At 39.3% G+C, this 17,418-nt stretch overlaps 1 protein-coding gene across 1 annotated transcript in view; it reads right to left on the bottom strand.

Annotated features, from left to right (window-relative positions):
- RAB11FIP2 (RAB11 family interacting protein 2) overlaps nucleotides 1-15,474 on the bottom strand; it is a 34,150-nt gene extending 18,676 nt beyond the window's left edge. The window contains exons 1-3 of the mRNA XM_074907819.1: nucleotides 14,906-15,474; nucleotides 3,192-3,634; nucleotides 2,027-2,489 (exon numbers count right to left, since the gene is read on the bottom strand). Coding sequence (XP_074763920.1) covers nucleotides 2,027-2,489; nucleotides 3,192-3,634; nucleotides 14,906-15,258 — 1,259 coding nt within the window. The 5' untranslated portion in view covers nucleotides 15,259-15,474. The remainder of the gene's footprint in view (nucleotides 1-2,026; nucleotides 2,490-3,191; nucleotides 3,635-14,905) is intronic.
- Nucleotides 15,475-17,418: the final 1,944 nt, after the last annotated feature.

The following is a 17,418-nucleotide window of genomic DNA, read 5'->3' on the forward strand; positions in this document are numbered from 1 at the left end:
AATAGCTGTCTTACAGAAAAGAAAGAAAATATTTACTATTTTTGGCTTTTTGAAAATAGCAGAATATCTACTTGTCTTATCATATGTTTATGTTTACATAAAAGTCAAGAACTAGTCAAAGAGACTCATATAAAGAGGGGAAACAAATGACTACAGTCCTTCTGAATGGGCACTGTGATGAGCTTTTTAATTACAAAATAAAGAAAAAAAAAGTCCATCATGATTACCATTAAAGATATATATTTATCAAGATCCGCTGCATTCAAGAACTTCAAAAGATTTCACTACTTGTATCTAGCATCTGCCTGAATGGATTTTTTCATTTTAAAAAAATTAAATGCTATGTAATTTTAATTGTTATTTAAATTACTTCTCTTTAAAGGAGCTTATTTAAATGGAAGTTTAATTTCTGACAAACCAAGATACATTCTAACCTTACTCTAATCTAGAGAAATCCTTTATTAAATAAATAATATTCTACGACTCTGTCTATAAACATGATATTTAAGACACTAGGAACTGACTTGACTTGTAGAAGACGTTAAGAAGATAATTCACTGAAGTCTGTATGAGCTTCTAGCAATCGAATCTTTTCTGTAGCACTTCAATTTCAGTTCATTTATCTAATTCACATCCATGATTAGCTTTATTGAGAAAACGATTATAACTTTAAATCAGGAGTGCATGTATTCTAACCTATGAATAAAACTGAGCTGGGATACAATAAGATCAGTCTGTTCCAAATTCTTAAAGAACAAGATAACGACAAACAAAAATTAAATTTAAATTTTTTAAAACAAAAAATTTAAAATTTAATGACACAGTAGTATTTTCCTTTTTTTAAAAAAAAGGAAAATACTACTGTGTCATTAATTAAGGAATTAATAACAGGGCAAAGGCAAATTTGTTAGAACCATGTTTTCCATTTAAAATGCTGATTATTTTACAACCTTAAAATTCCGGTTTGAAGCAGTGTAATTTTAAATTCAATTTCTACCAAATTTAAGTCCTTAAACAGAAATGAATCATGTTGCAAAAAAAAGCACTGTTAATGTCTAGCATTAATATAAGGAAAAAAATAAGAATGCAAATGAATAAAAGTTTAATTATTAACTGCTTAAACATTTACCTGTTGAGAACAGTACATAAGGGGGGTGTGTGGGGTGTGTGTGTGTTTGTGTGTGTGTAAATATATATATATATATATATATATATAAAAGAAAAGAGAGTATATTTTCCTCACTAGCAAACAAAAGCCAGAAAGGAAACACTGTGGGATACACATTTTTTGGTTTGGTTTGGGTTTTTTTGGTTTGGTTTTTAAAGAAAACAAGTTAACTGTTGATAGACAAACAAAGATTAAAATGGATTATTTAAATCAAAGTTTCTTATCAGCCCCTGTAACTTAATTCACTCTGCTTAGAACACAAACTGCTGCCTCATGAAATGACTTGAATACACAGGAACTCAGCAAAGCTACGGTGAGCCAAGCAAATTCAAGCACGGTAAGTGTCCATGTGGGTGCTCCCATTTAGAAACAGAATGGTCTTCAATTCTTGTGCTTTAATGTATAGAATTTAAATCCATTTTTTTTTCCCAAATGGTGACATCCACAGGACTTGTTTTCATTACCCACATTTTCTTTACCCTTTTATTTATCCCGTTTCCTCTTTCTCTTAGATTCGAAGCCTTTCCCTCTAAACCTCGACTTAGGGCAGTGAAATAATCAGCAATGAGTGTTCAGTGAAAGCAGAAGGCTTTCAGGAAGAACCCATTCTGAAGCACAAAGTTTTCCACAAATGCAAGTACCCAAGAACATTCACAGTACATATTAGTAATATAAATGTAACTACAAAATTAATTAAGAAAAGATCAAACTATATAAAAAGTTCGTAACTTTTACCTAGAAGCAGATAAGCAATGATATAAAGGTATATAAAGCACAAAGATTGTGTTGCTCAACACTTCACATTTTCATTTATATAACATGTTCAAGATATCAGATCGAAATACAGCAAAAACCTACCTTGAAGATGGCAACATGCTTGTAGGCTTGAAGTTTGTCATAAACGGATTAGTCGAATCATAATCAAAACTCTCCCGACGAGTTTCACCAAACGCACTAGGTGATTTCAAGTCAGTAGAACTGTCTGATCCCCCATTGCTAAGTTTATCTAACCTCTTGCTATCTTTTTTTCCAGTCACTCTTTCAAAAAGACTAACTTTCTCTTTTTTTTCTCTTTTAATTTCTTTTCTGATTTCGACAGGTTTGGAAAACAGACTTATGTTTTGATCCCATGTTGCTGGGCTTTCCTCAAACGGATTCTTCTGTCTTGGCAGCGTAGCAAATTTTTGGGGTAATGAAGCACTCACATTGGTAAATGGATCATTCTGTGCTTCAAGTGCAGTTTCATCAACTGTGCTGTCAAGCTGGTTCATTTTAGAAGTATCAACACTTAATGTCCTTCTATGTGGAGATTTTAGACTCCCTGCAAACAATCTGTCATTAGTATATTATCAACAGGACACTATATCATAGTTTATGACATGCATAGAACCCATTTTAGCTTAGGTCTAGAAACTTTGCAATTGAGCCTCAGTTCAAAAACACTGCTGAGTAACTAAGGTATTTTTTTAAAAAAAGAACAGCTGTCATCTTGACTTTGTGACTCAGAAATGTTTATGGATAGACACTATAGTTATCACATAGAAATCAAAAGTTTGCTAAGTTTTACAGAGAAGACAGCTGTGACTAGTGCATCATTCCAGAAAGCGACAGTAGTCTACCGCTGCATAATAACTTTAAACAATGCAAACTATTTTCTGTTCTTTGTATAAATCAGGTTTAAAACTTTGATGATAGTTTTCAACTTTTTAAACAGATTTTTATTTTTTACATCATTTTGCCTACAGTTCCCTCTAGAACACAATGCTTCGCTACAACATACTCTCAAATTAGGACATAAGAAAAATGCTAAATTACTGTAAATTATGACCAATGTAAGTTATTGCTTATGCTCAGAAACAGCAGTTCTGAGCTACCACCTAATAGAAAAAAAAAAAAAAAAAAAAAAAAAGGCCAGCAATAGTTCTTAACTTTTTGGCCTTGTAATTGTTTCATAAACTAAACAGACTTTTGAATGCTCTAATAGCAGTGAACTGTAATTAGAATGGTCATGAGTTTTACTTACCACCTTCATCAACTGAACCAAAAGAGTCTAGCTGACGCCTGAAAAGATGAGAGTATCCAACTGTGCTGGATTTCATTTTTTCTGAGGAGACATGTGATCCTGTTAAATCTGACATCGAATGAGCTGAGGATAGCCGCTGAGGTCCCAAAAGGAAAGGTTTTTTTGGTTTTGATTTCATTTGTACTTCACCACTACATACCTCTATGTTCGCATCAGGTATGTGAGTACTTGGGATGATTGCAGAGGAGGTATCTGAAAACGTCCCATCATTTTTTCGACCTTTCATTTTGTCTTTTAGTTTAGCAAAAGGAGATTTGGTTTTGTCCTTCATTGACAAATCAAACATACTTGCTGTCATGTTATTCCTCATAAACTGAATATTGACCTTTATTTCTCCTCTGTCTTTAGTTCTCTTCCCTTGTCTGGACTCCAGATGAAACCACCTTAAAGGAGAAAAAGAGCCAGTTAAGTTGTGTTTTCTGGAGGCTAATCATTAAACTCTGCTTAGTTGGTTATCTGGTTCGTGTAACTTAAAATACGAAAACAAAATTCCATACCAAAAATTAAAACATTCCTGTAACTGAAATTTTTTCTGGTCTATATTAGTTTTTGAAGAGGAAACTTAGTAACTAAGCAAGTAAGAAATTCTTTGCCATGTTCACCTGTTTTGAGAACCAAAGTCAACTCCATGGAAGCTTACTAAACTTCATCAAAGCTAATGGGCTCACACATGCTTACAAAGGAGAATTTGTATCTAATGTTAATTATAAATACAAATATATTTTATTTTGCTATTTATGAAGACACTTGATAATTCTCAAGTACCCTTTATTTAGCTGTGACGCATACAACCTGAATGTATACTATGTGGCAAATATTTCATCCAGTAACCTTTACTCCTTTGATTTTGCTCAGGTTTATACGCTGGCAAACGTTTTTCCCCTCTGTCCTTTCCTTCTAATCGCTGCACTAGCAAAGAAATATCTGAGGGGCCTGAATAGTCAACTCTCATTTCAGTTCTGCAATGGCAACCCCTACTGATGTTGACAGTAACTCCATGAGCACCGGCGGCAGAACAGTGTGTACGCAGAGGTACCTAAGAGCCATCTCTTCTCCTGCAGGTCACCAGTAGATTTTACTTCAGAAATACTTCCACAGGCTTTGGAACCATGACATAAACCCCACTCCTTGAAAACAGACCAAAGGCGTGATCATCTGTTTCAAAAAATGAAGTGTGCTTCTTTGCCAGGTCCAACAAAGGCTTTATTATTATCCAAGTTTCTTACTCATTCCCTGTTGTGCTCCATTGTCCCATGGAAGCATCTGCAGAATTATGGCTCAATCTTCCTTCCACAGCTTCACCTAAATGAATGACCAACAGACAACCCCTTCTCCACACCCATTATCAATAGCCTTTTCCTGTTTCAAAAAGGGTGTAAGGGCATATTTCAGATCCATCAGCTCCAAAGAAGGGCTCTAAATTCACTGTCAGGTGAAATGCACGCACACATACTAACGCAACAGTGAATTATCATGATGAAGTAACTTTTGAACTGGAGACTAAGAAATGAAATTGCCTATCAGCACAGATGCAAAATTGATTATGCAATTATACATACATTATTCAATACTGCCAAATATAGAAAACAAGGTCAGGAAAGGAGAAAAATAACCTTCAATTTCCTCTCAGATTTCATAAATATTTTTAAAGGTGACAGCTGAAATAAAATTTTCAGGTAGAGATACTATTTTTTGAGTTCAGAAAAATACTTCTAAAAGTGACCCGCCAAAGAAATAACAAAAGGATAAGTTGCTTTGTGATGCCCAAAAGGTTTTATATCCCATACAAAACCAAAATAATTGAGAAATCTCAGACCTTCTCTGTCCCAGCACTGGATAAGATGAATCCAGACCAGTAGATCCAGTAGGAGGACAACTAAACCTTTAGGAAGAAATTTTTTCTTCTGTTGTGAGGTAACTTCATTTATGTATTTTAAATGAAATGCAAAATCTGCAATAAGTTACATGTCTGAAGAAAGTGCATCATTTTTCTTTTTAGTTAATAATGTTTCACTTCTTGGTAACTGATTCCAGAAACTCTTGAATTCATCTATAGATTTATTACAAAAAACACACAACAGAACCAAGAGTATATCTTTTCTGTGATATATAATATCGCAAAAACTGGAAGACAAGATAGCCTACTTTATCTGAAACTCCTCTTTATTAGAAAATATGCTCAAATACTCTCTTAAAAAAAAAAAAAAATACACAGCCATAATGATCAAGCTCTTGCTTACAAATCTCCGTGAGACAGATCTTGCTGTGCAGAAAAAAAAAAAAACAACAAAGCAAAAACCACCCTGAAACTGAGAAAGTCCTCACCGTGATTCCTCAGACACACTAAACATAAACATACATATAAATAAGGCTGATGAGTGTTTTAAGACGCTTAATAGGCAGAGAGGACCCTGCTTTTCGACATTCAAATTTAATGGCTCAGCCTACCCTGTAAGAAAACATATTCCCCTTCTCCCAATTCCCCTCATCTCACGGGTCTCAAACATTAATACTGTATCTCTGATAAGTTTGCTGAATTTTCAAGTGTTCCTACTTAGGAATTAGCAGAACTTTAAACAGATGTATGACACTTGCTAACTTGTTTTAGAACAGTATCAAGACATAAATTGTTAAGCTTTTGCTGTGTGGAAGAAAGCCTTTTCCTTTAAAACTTGATTTAACTCCATTATTGACATTGTTATCATGAATCAACAACCCCTCGGTGTCACTACCAGCTCTCACCTGCTAACAGCATACCTCCACATACTATTTTGACATTCACCAGGTCTCAAGGACAGAATTCCAGCCCACAGCTAATACATTGCCTTTGCAGCCTGCACATTTATTTGAAAGTAGACTTTGAAGAACTTAACAGTAAAAATAAGTTCAGCTGGGAAAACAAAGGAACTCTCCTTACCCTAAGAAGAGAACACAACGGCATAAGGGACTGGACCTCATACCTGCTGGGACCAGGTTCAATACTACCACTGATTCCAACAGAATTTAATCATAAACTCTTTACTCCAGCAAAATTCCTCTGGACTTCAGTGGAATTCTTATTTGAATAATGATTGCTGGATCAAATCTTGGTATAAAACACAGATATTTAATTTTCATAGGCATTTCAAGAAGGTTTCTTTGTTACCTTGGAGAGTTTATCTTGTTTTAGTTATAATGAAGGTTCCATATGCTTCAGCTCATAACAAGACAATATGCGAAGCAGACTCAAATCATGATTTTCTTCAAATTCAAAGGCGAATAATTACTTTTTTAAACAGATGAGAACAAATGCAGGCAATGCATTTGTGTGGAACTGCACGTGAATGAGCAACTGAGTCTGTAAATGTTTCTTATTAGAATCTGTTTCTACAACACATGGGCGTGAGCAACAAATAGAAAAAACAGCACTGTATAGAATACAAAAAAGAACTGGAAAATGAAGTCCACTGTTTTCAGATAACAACATTTGGGTCCTAAAATACTAAATTCCACTATACCACTGCCAATTTAAGAAATTGTAATGTATTATAAAAGCCAATAAAACTTGCTATTTTGGTTTTGTTTACAGTACTTTTAGCCACAATAAATGCTCCATTTGTCAGGCTGCCATAAGCTTATTCTATAGAAGCCTGTACAAAGTAGGAAAATAGCCAATAACATACACGAACAAAACAGGGTGGCTTTTATGAGAGCAGATGCCCTTTTATTTAATAACCAAATATTACATCCAGTCTTGCAGACAGTCTTTATTTAAACAGACCTTGTACAAAGTCTGGCAAATTTTCCCAACTTCAAAGGAAGCCCTATTGCCTTCTGAATCACATTCATACTTCTTGCTCTCACCTTCAAATGTTCTGTAGGACAACGTCCTCCATACACCCTCTAATTTTGACTTTCTCCCTATGGTTTCCATCAGAACAACCCTTGCTTCTTTTTCTCATCTGTTTTTGAGTGCACTAATGGTCTTCGCCTGTCTTGCACAGGTTTCTGATCATTTTTATTTTGTAAGTATTATATAAATTGCCACTCTGTACGCTGTCAATTTTTTTGAACACAAAAAGAGAAGATCAAGATTCAAGCCTGAACAGGAAAAATCCTGCTGCCCAGTCAGCCTTGAAAAACTAAACCCCTATCTGAAGAAACGTGGCTATTTTCTAACCATGACAAAATTACTCAATTTTGGCCATACCTACAATTAGGGGTGCAAAAAAGCAAACTCCCTTATTTCTAATAAAAACAGTAACCATCTTCTGCATACTATTAAAGTAAATTGTGTAGCATTAGCGGTACTGAACCCTTTAGCTTAGAAAAGGCAGACAGGAAGAGTGAAGTAGAAAACTGAAGTTACTATAAATGAGCAAGTTATAAAATTCTGGCTTCCCTATTGCATCTAAATAGCTAGTGAACTACTAAAACACATATCTTTTCAACATAGTTTCTTCAACTGTTCTTTTCCTCTCCCTTTTCTGATTTCATTTTCTTCCCATGAACTTGGTTTTCCAACTTACTTTTGCTTATCTACACTAGTCTCATTGCACCCTTCATCCTGCATCCAACACATATTTTGAAAGCAGGATCTTGTTTCTCTTCTAACAGCAGGAACCTGATGTCGTCATGTCTTAACCTTCAAATCTGCCACAGAATTTAACAGTTCCAAGTCTTAAACCTCTCTCTTTGACGAAGCATCACTCAGCCTATTCTGTTCACCATGTAACAGTGAGCAGGATAGGTTGACAGTATGGCTAAGAAAAATAGTAACAGTATGGGTAAGAAAAAACACTACATAATTTTATTTTAATTATATACTTAAAACTTTAACAGCCTCCAAAACCACCGGGATACCTGTCTCCCAGTTTCAAGAGGGCTGAGAAGCCTTCTAGCCAACACATTCAACCTGCGCATGATATACGACCTTCTGACTCTGTCTTCTTACCAGTGCCAAAGACAGAAAGCACTAAAGGAAGTTTCCCACGCATTTCCCTGCTTCTCAAATATACCACTCTGCCTTCACTCTACCAGTAAATAACTATAGAGCTGATCTGATTTTGCTTTGCTGAAATCATTACATTGCACCCAAAGTTTTTTGCAAAATCTTGATTTTAATTCACAAATTACTGAGGGAATTCTGCAAAAAGCCACACACTCATCACAGCATCCACAAGGCTTCTAACCTTGATTTTACAGTAAAAGCAGCATCCTGATCTGCTAACCAACTTTAATCTGCTACACAGTGATGAGGAAAATTTTCTACACCAGTAGGTACTTCAAAAATTACCCCTAAAAAGACCATCAAAATCCCAGTGAGAGAACATGCCCATCAGCTGACACATGAAAGAAGTGCTTCTTCATTTTAGATTACTATGTTTAAGCTGAAGAAACTTGCTTCACAAAATCCTAACATAGATGTCCACAGCTAATGGATAAAACCCAACATCCAAAGCCCATTTAACATTTTCATTAGCAGCAAATACACATGAAACATACAGCAGCAAATATACACAAAAAATGCAGAAGTATGTTTTGTGATAAATCACTCAGATACCATACTGAAGGACTGCTCCAAAAGTCAGTGAGTAGCAAAATTAAGGCAAGAGGTTGAGCACAGACTACATCGTGTATAAGGGGAAATGAAAAAGAAAAGAGATTATTTATTAAAATAAGTGATGACATTCACAAGTATGAATATTATTACTTTCTGGAAGCCAACTGAAATGAGATATACAAAGCAGAGTTTAAAAATAAATAGTACAGAATGACATCGTAACACCACAAAACATATGGGAACTGACACATATCACAACACCCTTACTAAGGGGTTAGCTAACATCAGCTGGAATCACAGTAATTAGAGTGGTCTTAGTTTACTTATTATTTTGGCTAAGACTATGTGTGAAAACATTTATTTTAGAAACAAAATAACTGAAGGTATGAGAATTAAGGCCAATTATTTCAGTTGAGTGTGTGTGCAAGCACGTGTATGCGCACGCAGAAAATGAAACATTTCAGTCCAGATGACACTCAGACTGACTCAGAATTATGACTTATTCAGAGGATATGCTTGCATTTGTTGTCAAAATGTAAATGCTGGGAATATTACTAGATAATCTGAAAATCTTGCTATAATCCCATAAAGCTACAACTGGGCACAACTTCTTGTTTCCCCCATCTTTCTCTTCTGCTCCTCACTATTAACTCCTTTCATTTTTATTTTTTTTTTACATTTAATGAGTGGTACCATGAAAGCAACAGCACAAATCCATATGGATCCTCTAGGCTGTTCATTATTTCTGTATCTTTAACAAATTTCTCAGTTACTACTCTTCCCACTTTTGACTAGAGTGGAACGAGTTTTTCCTCCTACTTTAAACCACAACATTTTGTTAATTTATGTTAAAGCCTGCCATTTCCCCTACTATTTAGTTTTATCACCTAAAATCATCTAAAATGCATTTTCCTGGTTTAAACTAAATTTAAGGCTCAAAATTAGTAAATAATATTTATAAAGTGTTATGTTTTGTAGAATGATTTTTATTCATTAACAAGCACTGACCCATGGTATACTATCTATTTACTAGTTGCTTGCTTGTTCATAATTCAAGTTGTATTTGAAGCCACCTACTCTGGCGCCTGCCTCTTGCTCACATATCCTGTCCATATCCAAGAAGGAGGCTGCCAAGAAGGAATTCACATTAATTTGGAGGAAGTCACACAATTTTTATATCTTTCAGAAAGCTCAGTAGCACCAAAGTGCTTACAGCACAGGGATATTGATTGTAGTCAATCATTAATTCTGTTTGTTTGTTTGTTTGCCGAGAAGCTGGTTTTGACTCTTTTATATGATTGATGTAAGCAGAGGAGATGCATCTTAGATATGGCCAAGATTCCTTCACTGTATTATGCTCAAATAAGCTTTTTTTACAACACTGCTGTGATTAGGGGTGAGGTGGAAGGGGTGGTGAGGTATTACAGAAGACAGGGAGAAGGGGAATTAAGTCACAAATAATAGATGTCTCCTCCAACAAAATTTCTGTAAGATATAATAACTCTGCCATTACCTGCCCTCTCCAAATTTGTAACATTCCAGACAAGTGGTGCATCTTAAATCAGCTGAACGTACAGTAAAATTAGCTCTCCAGGAAATCTAATAAAGAAATGGACAAAAAATAGAGTGGAACTGGAGAACAAGAACGAAGCTGGTTAAGTAACATCATGGTGTAAGAACTGAAATTTGTTCTTCTATTACTGTGTTCCTTTAGCACACAGGGAAAAAAACCAAACAACTATGCACAATCTTTAAGAAAAACTACTGAAAAATACTTCAGTAAATTAAGACATGTCAGTAGCATTTTTTTATTCTGTGATAATTCAAAAATTTGTTTTGATGTTACACATTGTCAGATCATCAGCAGTATTAAGGCAACTATGAATTATAATCGAATTGAAATTATTACAAAAATGTATATATGCTTTACAACAATATATTCACTGATCATCATTTACATTTAAACTGCAAGAGCAAAAGGGGTATATTTATTTTGCAACAGCAGACCAAAAAAAGTTGTCATATATTTCTCAGGATTAATTAAAAAACCCCACAAGATTTTACTGCAAAAAAATAAAAAACACGTCAAAAAACTAAGATCTGAAACTTATGCTAAATATACTTCCATTAAAGCAGTATCTCCCAAGCTTTTCGAACTGTTAAAAATACCACAGTAAAATCTCTCAGCGTCTGGAGAAAAGAGCAGAAGTAAAACCAGCCTGTCCCTTTCCAACTACAGCAGAGATGCCAGAGACACAAAGTTACAAAGCTAGCACAGTGTGATGGGCATTTTTGCACCAACACAGAAAGAAATGAACTAGGATCCTGCAGATGCTTTGGCTGAAGTCTCTGGAAAAGACCTAGTAAGGGACCATCTGAGCCACATCTGGATCTAACCGTTCCAGGAATTTTCACTTTTAAGAATTTGAAAAATCATCAGTTTCAGAAAGAAAGAGAAAGGACATTACGTGATGGCGCGTACAAAATTTTCACTATCAAATTATAGTAAACATACTTGCTTTGTTTCATTAAGTCTTTTGCCAGAGCGTTTCTTAGAACACAAGACGCGCAAATCCTATCATGAGGCCTCTGCCTGAAAACTTTACTGTAGAGAGTATTTTTCTTAAGATGTGACAAGTAACAAAAAAAGTGATGCAGAAAGAAAGGATTACTTTTCCCTAACATAATGTTTCTGAAGCTACAGTGAATTTTTAAATTTATTTCTTCCAAATTATAAAAGAATAAATTAAAAAAAAAAAACAAAACCAAAAAGTCGAATGTCACACACCCCACAATCTTCCTAAGAATTCAAAATCAGCTGGTAGCCTTCACTTCTCATACCTCCTTACTAAAAAAGCACTAGGGAATTGCTGACAGGGTTCAGCATTGTGCAGAATATTAAATATCTTTTTTGCAATACCCTGGTGACTCTTGAGTCTGTCTCTTACAGCACCATATGTACAGCTGTGTTGGAAAGAGGAAGCTATTAAATATATTAAAAAGTAGAAATATTACCAATAGACACTTCATCAAATAACTGGATCTCATTCATCCCCAAACAAAGCAAGAAATGTTAAGGTTACATCAACATAAGAAAATAACTCTGGATTTAATAACACCACAAGCCTGTTGAACATATTTGAAAGTAAAAACATTGCTTAATAAAACAGATTAGTGTTTCTGAAACAATGAATATAGCTTTCAACCATCAGAATGCTTTGGTAATAAAGACATTGGACTTGGTCTTGAAAGGCACTGGGTGTCTCAGTTCCCACACCAGAGTCACGGCTAGAAGGTCTTCGGGTCCAAATATATTACCCTTAGTTTACTGCCAACACAGGACTAGGAATATTTTGTATCAAAAAGGATTTAATAAAAGGAAAAAAAAAAAGAAAAGAAAAAGCTTTTTGTTTGAGATTGCATTTGCAAATACACTCTTGAAAGTTTGCCCTCCTCCCACATACATGTACAAATATTGCATCCACATCTCCAACTAACGCTTAAAGGAGACAGCAACAACACACCCTCATTCCACAAAGGCATACAAGTAGAGAACCACAATAACTTTTCAAAAACATCTAAACACTTAAGGACTCTGAATTATTTTTTCAACAGTGAGTTTCAAAAAGGACATTTTCGAGGTTTCTAAGCACCTAAAGACATCGACGGGAAAACCGGACTTCCAGTGGCTCCTATCGCATAAGAATTTAAATCGGCATTAAGTGAATATGTGCTGCCAAAAATCCCACTAACCGCCTATCTGCACTTTTACACTTATGTAAGACTTTTACAAGTACGGCTGTTGAGCTCCAGAAGCCTAACACCCATCAACTTTTAATAAGATTTGCAATCTTAAATGCTCGAGTAACTTCCGAAAACAGGACTTAGGCTGTTTGTAAAAATTTCCCCACAGGCCCCCATGTTCTGCAGTACAGCTCGCAGGCAAAGCACAGCTTTCTCGGGGAGCCCTGCTAACTTCGGCGGTGATTTGGGGAAGCACTGTCACACGTTTACATAGTGTGAGCTCCCCTCTCACACTTCAGGGAAAGAAATGAAAAAATAAAAGAACACCTATGAAGCCCTGCTAAGCAAAACTTCATATAAAAACCCTGAGGAGATGTGAATGTTTATTTAACTATCTCAAGAACTATGCTAATTATGCCACTTACAGATTTTTGCAATAATTCTGTGAGACTCCAATACTACTTTTACTAAAATTGGTGCGAAAGCCTAGGGTTCCTCAAAGGGACAAGAGGTTTTGTAACTCACAGTAACACAGGAATAACTCACGTATTTTCCTCCAGTTTCTGAAGACACATTTCTACCTGGATTTACAAAGTTTTTACAGTTAGTAGTGTTTCTACTTCATACATTCTCCTGTAGAGCACCAAGGTGTTTAAACTAAGGCAGCTGCCTACTGACTTGCAAGATAATTACAACTGATGATTAAAGAATGTTTTAAGATGCATGTCTAAAGAGCACTGAAACTTCTTGAATCAAGTGTAAATAGAAATTAAGACCCTAAGGCTACAGGCATTACCATGTATTGCATCAAGATAACTGGTTTGACTTAAAAAGATAAGCAATTAAGAAGTATAATACTTCAGACCACGAACCCACAAGAGATTCTGCACGGACACATTCTTTCCTGTTACATAATCAGTGAACATACTGTTTTGCCAAATATGTAGTTTGCAAAAAAAACCCCACACCAGGGCAAAGACAGCCTTGACTTGTCTTTGGCGTTCCTTCAACCTCAACCACCGTACATAAACAGGACCAGGTTTTGAGAGGGTTTCTGAAGAAGCATTCGCCTGATCCACAAGACCTGGCTGGTGTTGCTGTGATGATTTCCGCCTCCACCTGCCAGCTCAACTCTGCTGCTGGAGGTTCACACCTCCCCAGCACTGTCAGCGAAGACAACCGATGCCAGCCTCTTAGTCACTTTGATGCAAAGTCCAGCATCTCAGTATAGACCCACCAACAGAAGAAATACCCAAATTTAACAGCTGAGATTTGGGCACAGGAGCCTTTCTACTCTACTGAAGAGGCACTTGAGGAGGAATGGCACCTGGGGCAGGAACTTTTTAACCACTGCAGCAAGATTTGTCAGCACTCATACATCACAGCCTGCATATAAGCTACCTTGGAGGTCTCCATGCTGTTCTCTGACTACTTCTGTGGGACAAGCACAGCTCAGACACAAATCATGTAGTCTACAGGCATGCCTGCAGTGTGCCTACACCTACAGTTTATTCCCATACACTTTGGAGGATAAATCACACTGGTACCAGACAGCTTCGTGCAACCACATCCTCTCTAGAAATTCAAACAATTTTACTAATTTAGTTGAAAAAGTCAGAGTTAGATACATACACAGTTCAGCCTGATAAACTGCTGTGATGCCTTTTTTTTTTTTTTTTTGCATTCCAGTGCTAGAATTTGCTGGCACACAGCAATTTTATTTGACAAAGGCTTATGCAGGTAATGATGGAGGCTACTACCACAACAGAAATTTCTCTTCAGTCTTCTCTGTTGAGGCCTGCTGTACAGAGCAGCCTGCAGGGATCGTGGCCTCAGACTAATCAGGATCAAAAAAGCACTGTGCAGCTGTGGTAAACCTTCATTAAGTCACAGTTCATTGACCACTAAAACATAAATATAAAATATTTAAAGACGCTTGGTTGCAGCAATTGAAGGAGAACATTTTTAAAGAGAACAACACCAGGCTTTGAGGGAATCTGAGTTTCACATATGGTTCAAACTGAGGTGGGAGTTGAATGGGGATATGGCCTGAGCAGGACGAAGAAAAATCTTTAGAAAAACGTACTGTAATGAGTTAGTGTTGCACACAAGAATTTGCAAAACATGATAATGTTACTGACAGTCCTTCGCTGTGCAGGGCGACCACTGTGATTACAGTAAACTTCTCTCTGGAAGAGGTCAGGATACAATGACGTAACTGAATATATTAGGGGCTTTGAACACACCGTTGAGAGAAACATTCTAATTTCATTTCCAAGTACGTTGATAGTAAGGCTATTTCCCACCCTCCCCAAATGCAAGTGTAGAAGGAATACAAACAGAACGAAAAAAACCAACCATCACTTACTCTGTTTTCCGTCTTTGCTTGTCTTCAAATATGTCATTCAGACTTATCGCCACCTGTCCCAAAAACTTGTCCAGCCCCACCAGCGACCTGTGCATGACAATCAGGCACAGGATGTATTTTTCTGGATTCTCCTGCATGAGTAATCCAGGGAGCTCGAAGGAGGCCTCCTCTTTCCAGACGGGATCCAGGGTCTTCTCAGCCACCGAGGTGGAGTACTTCTCCTTGCCCAGCTGTATGATGGTGTAGGCATCGTTGCTGCCATTTTTACCTTTTGGCTTCAGACCTTTGGCTTGAAGGACCGTCACTTGCACGTGAGTTGGGAACCACTTCTGGGCTTGCTCTGCCAACATCATCGCTGAAGATCGCCGCAGCAAGAACGATCGCGACGTCTGTCAGTCTCGCAGTTACTGCGTAAGGGCACTTACGGCGGAGACACCTGTCAGGGGCTCGGCGCGGTCCTTCCTCCGGCGCTCCTCGCCGCGGGGGGCACTCACCAGTCCTCAGCTTCCCCCCTCCCCACGCAGCCCGACCCGCGACTCCATGGCTGGGGGCTGCGGGGGCCCCGCGCGGCCCCGGCCCCGCTCCCCTCCCGGCCCCGGCCTCCCCCCGCCCGCCGGCCCCGCTCCCCTCCCGCCGCCGCTGCCGCCGGCCGGGCTCCCCGCCGCCCCCAGGGCATCCCCCGGGCAGGGCCCCTGCGCCGACCGGCCCGGCGGGCCGCGGCCCCCTCAGCGCGGCCCGGCCCGGCGCGGGCCCCGCAGGCCGCCGGCGGCCTCCCCCTGCCCCTCAGAGCTCCGGCGCCTCAGGGCGGCGGGCAGCGCCGGTGGCGGCGGAGGGGGGGGCGGGTGTTCCGCCGCCGCCCCGCTCCTCGCGGGGGTGTCGGCCCGGGCTGCCGCGGCCGTCACGGCGCTGCCCGCCCGCCTCAGCCTCTCGCCGCGCTCCCCCCCCGCCGCCGCCGCCCGGCCTGACGGGCCGGCTCCGCCGCTTCCGCCTTCCCCATGCTGCCGGCGGCGGCGGCCTCCGCGGCGGTCAGAGGGCAGAGGGCAGGGTTCGCCCCCTCCCCTCCCTCCCCTTCCCCGCCGTGCCGCGGCCGGGCACTCGGGGCGGGCGCCGCCGAGGACACCGGGCACCGCCGAGGGCACCGGGCACCGCCGCGGACGGTCCCCCTCTCCGCCCCGCGGTGCTGCCCGAGGGCAGGGCGGGGAGAGGCCGGGGTCCCCCCCAACCCGGGGGTAACGGATTGCTGGGCCCGCGGGGTGCCCTTCTGCCCGAGATCCCTGCCTCGTTAATTAATGCATCGCTGTTTGCATTTGTGGAGGGGAGAGAGATCTCTACTGGAGCTCTGGGGAGGAGGGAACTTACACAGACATCCGTTGTTGTTGTTATTATTATCATTGTTATTATCTAATAGTCTATATCAGGGGCTCGGGGGCAGCTGTAGAGCTCTTGGTCAGCTCGTCCTGCTGCCACCCATCTCGGGAACTTCTTTACTTTCCACCCATCCGCCCGGCCTGGCACTTCTGTTGGATTTAAATGAGAAAGTGACAACAATTGTCAGATGTTCTGCGAGCACATAATGTTGTTGATGGTACGCCCAGAGGCTTCACACGTATGTGTGTGTGTAGGTACGTACCGGTAAGCGGAGTCACAGGTATTAACTTTGTTTCTAAAAAAAAAAAAAAAAAAAAAAAAAAAAAAAAAAAAGCAGCAGCAGCCCACACTGAATTGGGGGTGCAAGGCTGTACATCCCACCCCTGCTAACCGTAACAGCCAGGGAAATCAGCAACCAAGTCAGATATTATTACTTCATCCACCACCCCTCACTCATGAGTCCCCACTCCACAGCTCACGGGTTAGTGAGCAACAAAAAACTTGGGAGACCTTCTCATACTGCTGAGACCTACAGGAAATTAAAAAAGTTAAAGCTGAAGGCCATTAGGGAGAGTAAAGTATGATGCTGCCCAAACCCCTTAATGCTGAGGGAGTTAATGTCCGGGGTCAGAAAAGGTTGAGGATCACCAGTTCTACACGTAGTCATTAGTCTGAGTCTCAGCTCATGTTATCTCTGTACACAATTTAAGTAACTACTTAAATACCCCTTAAGTTTTGACTGGGAATGATACTCGTCTGTGTGCTGTGATAATTAACACAGTGCTGGCACTTCTTTTCTCTTCCACATTGTATCTGATTTTTGTGGATACTAGAAAATAGATGGTCCAGTTGGAAATGATAACTTCAGAACATGTCTTGGGATCATATTTAGACAAAAGCATATAAATGGATTATCTAGAGTTATAAATGCTATGGTTATCAGCCTTGGTTTGTATTGGTGAGATACTAATGGTCAAATTAAGGCTGCACATCAACTCTTGGGGATAAATCGCCATCCCCCTCACCTGAAAATTGCTTCCCCTCCTCTCCAGCTGCCCGTGTCCCATATCCTCAGGTCTCTCCCAAATGTTTCGCAGTGAGTTGTCAACAAAGCTCTCCGGGCGAACTGCTGTGTTTGAGGAAAG

This window comes from Athene noctua, chromosome 5, assembly GCF_965140245.1.
Source record: "Athene noctua chromosome 5, bAthNoc1.hap1.1, whole genome shotgun sequence".
Taxonomy (NCBI): domain Eukaryota; kingdom Metazoa; phylum Chordata; class Aves; order Strigiformes; family Strigidae; genus Athene; species Athene noctua.